The sequence below is a fragment of the Nicotiana tabacum genome, chromosome 4 (assembly GCF_000715075.1).
Source record: "Nicotiana tabacum cultivar K326 chromosome 4, ASM71507v2, whole genome shotgun sequence".
Classification (NCBI taxonomy): Eukaryota; Viridiplantae; Streptophyta; class Magnoliopsida; order Solanales; family Solanaceae; genus Nicotiana; species Nicotiana tabacum.
The window spans coordinates 57,162,438-57,172,411 of NC_134083.1; the positions used below are offsets into that span (position 1 = coordinate 57,162,438).

General features: G+C 39.2%; 2 protein-coding genes across 2 annotated transcripts; one reads left to right on the plus strand and one right to left on the minus strand.

The window, feature by feature from the left end:
- Window positions 1-654: 654 nt before the first annotated feature.
- Window positions 655-7,579, minus strand: LOC142179936 (uncharacterized). The gene is made up of 5 exons (XM_075250836.1): window positions 6,781-7,579; window positions 6,554-6,673; window positions 6,377-6,442; window positions 6,038-6,231; window positions 655-864 (listed from the first exon to the last, which is right to left on the minus strand). The coding sequence occupies exons 1-5, from the start codon at window positions 7,577-7,579 to the stop codon at window positions 655-657; spliced, it is 1,389 nt and encodes a 462-aa protein (XP_075106937.1).
- A 1,066-nt stretch (window positions 7,580-8,645) lies between these two features.
- Window positions 8,646-9,974, plus strand: LOC107803943 (uncharacterized). The gene has a single exon (XM_016627737.2). It carries the CDS (start codon window positions 8,793-8,795, stop codon window positions 9,630-9,632), a length of 840 nt encoding a protein of 279 aa, XP_016483223.1. The 5' UTR covers window positions 8,646-8,792; the 3' UTR covers window positions 9,633-9,974.

Genomic DNA, 9,974 nt, shown 5'->3' on the forward strand with positions numbered 1-9,974 from the left:
CCTAAGTCGATTAATCTTACGACGAAACGTTAACGTACAAAAATGCGGGATGTAACATCTTATTTCTGAGCATTCATCAATTTACTTATGGCGTACTTTCACGTATGAAAACATGGGGTGTAACACTGATCAAATCGTACTTTCAAGTTCCGCACCTTAGTCACCTTAGTCCCCTTCTTGATGTGCGCCACATTGGCGTAGAACTCCCGGACTAAGTGCTCCTTGGCATCCAATACGCTTTTCGTGAACCACTTCCACTCTTTTCTTTCTCAAAATTGTCTTAACTCACTTGGATTGTGCCTATAAAAGTCTTTCAATAGGAACTGACGCTCAAGTATGAGCAATCTCTGGGGCCACCACTCTCGAAACCTATTGAATGCAGTCAGGCTCACAAACCTATTTCCAAACTTCCTTCTTCTTTGACCTCTCCAGGCCTGCAACTCTGGTATCACGCCCCCCCCCTCCCCCGCGTCTGTCATCCGGAATATCATCAGCATCATCAACTGTGACTGGTACGGCGGGGGCATGAGTATATGAGGGCTCCGAAGCCTGGTTGTTCCCTTCCGACCCCTCAGAAGTACTCCTAGAAGAGGTAGGCTTATCTCTCAGTCAGTATCTATCCTGGGGTAGTTGTGGTTGTGATTGCACAGCAGGCTACCTTTGCACTGAGTCACCTTTCGATGCTTCCCTAGACGGGACATATAAACTTGACTTAGAGGGCTCTGCAGCTCTACCTAGCCCTGCAGTTGCCTTTTTAGATAACATTCTTTGCATGGAGAGTGGTAGGGTACCCCTGCCTTGTCCTCGAGAGGGTTGACCCCTCCCTTTGGAAGTATCACCATGTCCTCTTGATCTAACCATTTTCTGCAATACATAGCAACATGAGTCAGCTGAAGTTCAAATACAGACTATAAAACAATTGCAGGCAAAACAGTGGGCAGGAGGGGAAAGTGCGGTCTGCACAATTCTGAGTGCGGCCGCAGAATGGCTTATACGGACCGCACAATTTTGGAAGTGCACAATTGATGTGTGGTCCGCACAATTCTGAGTGTGGCCGCACAATTCAAGGCCCAGAAATACCAATTCTCTGAAGTTTTGATCTGCGGTCACACACATTTTTCTGTGGCCGTAGTTCAGTTTCTGCGGACCGCACAATTTTGAGTGTGGTCCGCACAATCAAGGCACAGACGTTTCCCTCTCCTAAGGATCTGTGGACCGCATAATTTCTTGTGCGACCGCACAATTCAAAATTAGACGGCACTGAACTTAGGTTTTTTTTCAATTTTTGCACAATTTAGACAAGGTATTGGAAAATTAAACATGATGCACAGTTTACCCATCCCCTAATTAACAAGTATGAATTTACCCACACTATTTTAAGCACACATGATGATTAATTTTGACATTTAAGCCTAAAAATAACTAAACTAATGAAGAACAAAAAATAAGAAATTTGAAAGAATCTAAACATGAATTGAACATACCGGTAATAAATGATGCAGGGAAGAACTTAGGGTGATGAAGTGAATGCGAGATGATTGAATCAATTTGAGTTCACTGTGCTTGCTTTGGTGTCAACTAGTCAGAGTGTGTAAAGTTTTGAACATTGGTGGAGGGTCACTATTTATAGTTGGGCAATTTTAGGGCAAGGATTAGCAGCTGAGTGCGGCTGCACAATTTTGTGTGCGGTCCGCACTCTTTACCTGTAACTTGCTTCCCTCTTTGTCGATCTACGGTCCGCACAATTCTGAGGGCGGTAGCAGATGTTTTTGTGCGGTCGCAGATCGGCCATTTCTCTGCAATTTAAACTTCAGAGAGTTTACAATTTTGTGATATCCAGTTATGCGGTCACACAATGAATTGTGCAGCCGTAGACTCCTTTCTGCTGTGGCCATCAAGATTGTGCGGTCCACACAATAAATGTGCGGTCCGCACTTTTTTCCACACTTAGCATTTTTCCTGAGCACAGTTCCTGTAAAGCACACTCATTCCTACAACATACTACAAAACCAGTTAGCACAAAACAAGACCTATCTAAAAAAAAAGAAGAAAAATAAAAATAAAAAGAAACATGGGTTGCCTCCCAAGAAGCGCCTGATTTTACGTCGCGGCACGATGCAGATTACCATCAATCACTTGAAATGAATCAATGCCACAACGTGACCATCATCAAATTTTCCCAAATAATGCTTCACCTGGTGGCCATTGACTCTAAACACTTCATCATTTTTATTCTTCACGTCTAATGCACCAAAGGGTGTCACACTCACAACCTCAAACGGACCACTCCATTTTGACTTCAACTTTGCCGGAAACATCCATAACCGAGAATTGAACAATAAAACAATATCACCTTCTTTGAACTCCTTGTTCCGAATGTACTTGTCATGGAGGTACTTCATATTCTCCTTGTATAAGGAAGAACTTATGTATACATGGTACCGGAATTCTTCAAGAGCATTCAATCTTTCCACCCTTAAGTTAGCGGTGACATCCCACTCAAGATTTAGCTTCTTCAATGCCCACATAGCCTTGTGTTCAAGTTCTACCGGAAGGTGACAAGCTTTCCCGAACACTAACCGGTATGGAGACATCCCAATCGGTGTTTGTAATCTGTCCTGTAGGCCCATAAAGCATCATCAATTTTCATTGACCAATCCATCCGGTTGACATTCACTGTTTTTGACAAAATACTCTTGATTCCCCGGTTGGAGACTTTCACTTGTCCACTTGCTTGAGGGTGATATGGGGGTCGTGACTTTGTGAGTGACACCATACTTGGTGAGTAAGGTATCAAAAGCTTTGTTGCAAAAGTGCGATCATACCAGAAGCTGGAAGCTTCACCTCTTCCTCCAAATCCCAAAATTGGTCCGAGCCTCGTCCGGTTAACACTCGGGGCCCCCGGGGGCCTGCCCGAACATACCCACAAGTTTCAAATCATAAAACGGACTTGATCGAACTCCCGGAACGTGTAAAACAACATCAAAACTAAGAATCATACCCCAAACCAAATTGATTCAACTTAGAAATTTCAAATTCTTCAAACTTACTCCAAACGCGCCGAAATATAATTATACTGCTCGGAGCGACACCAAATTTTACGTGTAAGTCTTAAATCATGATACAAACCTACTCCAACTTCCGGAATCGAAATCCGAACCCGATATCAAAAAGTCCACTCCCGGTCAAACTTCTCAAAAACCTTCAAATTTCTAACTTTAGCCAAATGACTCCAAAATGACCTACGGACCTCCAAATCCACTTCCGGACGCGCTCCCAATACCGGACTTACCATGCGGAGCTATTCCCAGACTCGTAATTTCAAACGGACATCGATAACATTAAAATGCACTTCAACTCAAATTTATGAAATTCTTCCAAAATGCCAACTTTCACAATAGGCGCCGAAACGCTCCCGGGTCATCCAAAACCCGATCCGGACATAAGCCCAAGTCCGAATTCATCATACGAATCTATTGGAACCTTCAAATCCCAATTCTGAGATCGTTTACTCAAAAATCCAACCTTAGTCAACTTCTCCAACTTAAAGCTTCCGTAATGAGAATTTTCTTTTCAAATCAATCCTGAACTTCCGAAATTTCAATTCCGATCACGCGTACCAGCCATAATACCTGAAATGAAGTTGCTCATGGCCTCAAACTACTGAACGACGTGCTAGAGCTCAAAACGTCCGATCGGGTCGTTACATGTTGGGTCACAACCCTAGCTAGAAATTTAGCTACTCATAGTGAATATTGAAGAAAATAAAGAAGAAAAGATGATAAAACTCATAGTGAATGATTAATATATGAAAATCCAATGTAAAATCAACAATATAAACTAAAGTTGCCTAAAAGAGTAAAAAAAACTACTACAGACTTTCTGGTATTCAAAACTTAACCTAATTTTGTCAAAAAAGTCTATTTATACACAACTAAAATTTTCGGACAAAATTGCCCTTTCAGAGGTTCTACGGCCGCACAATTCTATGTGTGGTCCGCACTTTGCTTCAGCTCTTGACAGGAGTTGGATCTGCGGCCGCACAATTCTGCACTGCGGCCGCGTCTCTTGAGTTCTGCGGACCGCACAATTCTGGGTGCGGCCGCACAATTATAGTGTAGTCCGCAGTTCTAGCTGGGCTTGGAGTTGGAACTCTCTGAACCTTGACTTTTGCGGCCGTACAATTATTGTGCGGTCCGCACCTTACATTGTAGCTATGTTAATTCTTCTTCATGTTCTGCGGCCGCACACAAAATTCTGCGGTCCGCACTTTAGCTTTTTGTGCTTGATTTTTGTCCTTGTTCAAAAGCACTCCTCTTGAGTTTGATTTCATCGTAATGGCTCATTTTTCAATACTCCTGCAAGTAAGCATATTTCATCAGTTTGCGAAAATACCTTTAAATATTTTTTAACTAAAACAAAAGTCAAAAGGCGCAAATAAGTAGTCAAAATCCCCACTTATCAATATGCCACTGTTTTGCAGCTGCTAAGGCTAAAATAGTTCTAACTGTTTTCATTTTCACCACTGGTGAGAATGTCTCTTTGTAATCAATTCCTTTTTTTTGGCTATAACCTTTAGCTACTAATCTAGCTTTAAATCTTTCAATCTCACATGTGACCTTATATTTGACTTTGTAAATCCATTTGCCGCCTATAGGTTTCTTACCTGCTGGCAGTGTGACAACATCCCAAGTATGATTGTTTTCCAATGACTTTATCTCCTCATTCATTTCTTCCACCTACCTAGAATCTTTCACTGCTTCTGAGTAGTTTGTAGGCTCACTAACAGATGAGAAAGCACTCATGTAGGCTTGATATTTGGGTGACAATTTATCATATCCTAAGTACTTGTTTATTGCATAAGGCTCATCTCTATGAATGTTCAGAGATACAAAGTCTCTCATCCATATTAGTGGATTTTTGTCTCTTGTAGATTTTCTGACAACCAACTGTTGAGACTAAATTTGTTCTTGTATTTATTATTCTGTAGCTACTTGTTTTGATGGTTTACAACTTGATTGAATATCTATGAATGATGGAGAGGGTGAATTTGTTGTTGGTGATTCTTGAGCTGCAGGTATTTCAAATTCTGCAGGCACTTCATTTTCTTGGGTGTGTTGTTCTGATGTATTATATGCAGGTATGTTTTCAGGAAGGGCATCAAATGTTATTCATGTATGTAGTGTAGGGTCTACAAATAGTGGTTCTGTTGCACTTGTGTTTCTTGAACTGAAAGGGAATATGTCTTCCCTAAATGTTACATCTCTGTTGACATAGAAAGATTGATTAACAATATCAAATAAAATGTACCCCTTTTGTACTTCTGAAATCCCATGTGTATGGCCTTCTTGGCTCTTGGCATGAGCTTATCATGTTCCTGCACAATTCTTGCAAAACATAGACACCCTAATTCTCTGAGATGTCTTGGTGAAGGTTTTTTCTGATATAATCTTTCATAGGAGGTCATGTTTCCTATGACTGAGCTGGGCATTCTATTATCAAATAAACAGTTGCTAGTACACAATGACCCCAATACTTGATAGGAATTTGAGCTTGAAATCTGAGAGCTCTAGGGACCTCTAGTATGTGCCTATGTTTCCTCTCAGTTACTCCATTTTTGCTGAGGGGTATAGGCACAAGTTCTGTGATGTATGATGCCTAGATTCTTGAATAAGGTATCACATATTGAGTTTATAAACTCTGTACTATTATCAGTTCTTAAAATTTTCACTATTCTATCAAATTGATTTTTAACAAAGTTGAAGAAATACTGTAAAGAGAGAGCCACATCAGATTTTTGCTTAAGTAAAAATATTCAAGTCATTCGAGAATAATCATCAACCACAGTAAGAATGTATCTATTACCATCGAATGTAGATATTTTGTAAGGTCCCCACAAATCTACATGAATCATGTGAAAACAATAAGTACTTTTGATGCTACTACAATGAAAAGGTAGCCTGGTTTGTTTAGCGCAGGGACACACAGTACACTTACTGATTCTTTCTCTAATGAATTGTAAACTAACATATAATACTTTTTGTAAAACTATAATAGACATGTGGACAAGTCTCTTATGCCATAGATCCACATCTAGCTGCTTGTCTAAGTTTGATCCAGCTTCTGAGGCTGCTAAGTCAATCCTCTTATTCTTCTCTATTATTTGGCTTAGTAAAATATAGATTCCATCTTCTTCCTTACCAATCTCCCTCACTTTCCCAGTGAAGAGATCTTGGAAGAAGCAAAAAATCAGGGAAAAATATGGTCAGGCATTTTAGTTCTTTTGTGGCCTTAGATACAGATAGTAGATTAAATTTAAATTGTGGCACATGAAATACATTTGTGATTATATTCCAATCTGATATAGAACTAGCACCTATGTGAGTAACCTGAGTTATATCTCCATTTGGTAGAAATACTTTCTTTGGTTTTTCAGTTTCAACTATTGAAGATATATTTAACATGCCAATATCAGAAACCATGTGATTTGTAGCTCCAGTATCTATAATCCACTCCTAAGGCTCACTAGAAACTAATAAAACTTTAGGAATACCTGCTATGTTTGCTGCAGAATTGGCTGATGCAGGGATTGAGACTTTATTCAGCATCTGTACAATTTGATCATACTGATCCTTGGTGAAAGTATAGTTTCCCAACTGATTTGTAACACTTTCTGATGATTAACCATATAAGCCTGAGTTCTGACTGTGGTTGTTGCTTGCATTTTGTTCTAACACATTTGTATTCTGCCCATAGTTGAATGCAAGAGGTGTTTTGTACCATTCTGGAAATTCTGAGAGCCAGAGGTTGTTTCTGTGAGTATATTGACTACATTTGCTCTGTAATTAGGATGATGTCCTCCAGTTCCTTTCTTCTTGAATTTGAAATATGCAGGATACTCCACTATTTTATAACAGTTTTCTTTGATATGCCCTTTTAGACTATAGAATTCACATTGAATGTTGTAGTTCTTATTGAACCTCCGAGGCTGATTGTTATAATTTTTTGAATACATAGCCAAATCATAATTCCCAGTAACTGTAGTAGGATTAGTCCCTAGCAAACCAGAGGCAGCTGGCATAAATTTTTGGCTTTCATCACTAACTATCATTGCATATGCCTGATTTATTGTAGGTAAGGAACTTCTCATTAAAATCTGACTTCTAGCTTGTGAATATGAATCATTCAGTCCCATTAAGAACTGATACAACTTCAATTTTTGTAAGTATATTACAAAATCTCTTGATTTTTCACAATCACAGCCAGGGGCAGGCACGAGTGCCTCAAATTCTTCCCACAAATCTTTGAGTCTTGAATAGTACACAGACACAGAAGCAGTTCCTTGAGTTAAAGTTGCAATTTCTGTATGCAAATTAAAGGTTCTTGGCCCATCGACTTTATTAAATCTTTCCGATAGATCTTCGCAGACAGCTTGGGCACTTGAGGCATACATAATTCCTCCTAGCAGGCCCTTAACAACTGAATTCATTATCCAAGATAATACTATTGCATTGACTCTTTCCCAATGATTTCTCATTGTATCTGAAAAGTTTTCCTTCTTGTATGTACCATCAACCATGCCTAATTTGTTTCTTCCTAGTAATGCTACTCTCATAGACCTATTCTAGATTGAATAGTTTTCGATACCAGTTAATTGAAAAGAAATGATTTAAATCCCATTTACATCGGCTGGAGACAAAAATAATGGATGATTGTAATCAACACCTATAATTGGATTTCTAGAGTTTTGAGTCACACGCTCCCCTGTGCCCAGATTTGTAGAGTTCAACCCTAATTGTTCTCCAATTGTCTCCATTGCTTCTTAATTTCAGAATTCAGAATCGACTCGTGTTACTAGTGTAAACTCGATCGATTTACAAGCTTCAATTTCTAAGCTTGTAAAGCTCTGATACCATGTTGTAATTCAATAAAGAGGAGAAATATAAATTGATATGAAAAAGACGAAGTACAGAGATGAAGAGAGATGAATAGCGAGAGATAGAGAGAGAATTATTGTATTGAGTATATTCCCGTGTGCTTACAAAATGAGAGCTTTTAAGCTTAAATAGTGATGACTACCTAACATTAGGAATCTTAACAACCTTACAAATAACGGCAAAGCTAGCTTTCTTAACAGCTAACCAGTTAGTGTGAAATGACTAAACTACCCTTTATTCTTTAGCAGAAATCCATGTGCATGTGTAAAGTTTGTTACTCCATACTAAATAATAAAAAGTAGTGAAAAATACAAATATGGTCAAAAATTACACACCTAATGATCAACTAGATGGTTGCAAATTTTGCAGATTTGAGTTTAAATTTCAACGAAGACAAAAACATACTAAAATAGTTGATTTCTTTCATCCACTTAATTTTGTAGAGTTACTCGGAAAATACTAAAGTAGTTGAATTTTTTCAGAATTCAAAAATATTTTTAATTATTTTTAAAAAAAGAACAGACCAAACAGACAGAGTTTCAGAATAAATTTGCACAAAGAGAAAGCAGACCGAACAAACAGAGTTGCAAAATTAACAATATCCTTTTTCAACAATTATTATTAAAATAAAATAATTGCGACAAAATAAAAAATATCTTTTACAAACTTTGTTTTTTGGATTTATTGCAATACTCCACCTTAAATTTCTTTGATCCCAAAAGGAACAATGGATATCAACCTCTAATTCCCCCAAACGATTAACCCTTCCTTCCTCTTTCATTCCTATCATATCAATCATGGAACTTCCCCAATTCATCGAAACTCTCTCCACATTATTCACTACAACTACTTGACATGTCTTCTCAGCCACCACCACAACAACCGCATCAGCATCACCTCCACAAAAAACCCACCTCCTTCCCTGACTTTATCTTCACTGCCTTTTCTCTCTTCATTTTCTTCTCTTCTTCTAACCCCACAACTTCTATTATCCGCAAATTCACCCCACTTATTTCTTTCCCTTTAAATCCCCGTCGATTCGTCAGAAATCCCACTATGTCCAACCCCTCTTCCACCAACCTTCGTAACCCTACCACTCACCCCTTCCCTAACCCACAGTCCCTCTCCGATTGGCTAAGGCCGCGTTTGCCTTCCGATTCTTTTTCCTCTTGGGGTGTTAAACCGGGCACCAAGAACGTTAATAACCTCTGGCTCGAGTTATCTGAAGGGGAGACTTTGCTGGCTGATTCCACCCCTCCGGTTCGAACCGTGGAGGTGATGGTTGTTCGGGTTATTGGAAAAGACAATAAAGTCCTTGTTGAATCACACCAAGAATTGTCTAACGGCGCCCATAGACGCCGGGGCCGGCCGTTATCTGAAAAGATGAAGCCTGGTGAGACCGTTGAAGATGCGGTGTTTCGTGCAGTAAAAGAAGAGCTTGGTTCAACAATTGTTAAGATTTTGCCAAATTCATACTCGAAGAAGGTGGAAGAAAGGGTTTCAGCATCGTATCCTGGATTGCCTGCTTGTTATGTGTTGCATACAGTGGATGCTGTAGTGGACGGTTTGCCTGAAGAGGAGTTTTGCACTGAAGAGACCGATGAATATGGAGATTCTAGTGAAAGGATGCTCGCTGATGGTGCAGTTTCATGTAAAAAGCATTACTGGAAGTGGGTCGATGCTGATTCGTTGTGATCACTTATGTGGGAGGTGAGTCTTGAGCTCTTCTCCTTCCAAGATTGAATTTTGATTGCCAGATGGTTTAATAATAAGGATGGCTTCTCAGGACGTTGGGTTGCGTTTGGTATACTTTATAGGATATTTAAATACAAATTACATAGAAGAATTCTTGATTTAACTTTCTATATTAATGTTAATATCCATGTCAGTTATTGAGGTTTTAGTACTTAATGCGTGTATATCTTTCTAACGGCAAGAGCTCCTTGTATTATCCTGAGAAGAACAGGATGTCATTTGAAACTCCAATTGCATTGTACTTTATGGTGCGTCCAAGTGGAAGTAACTTGACATTTACCA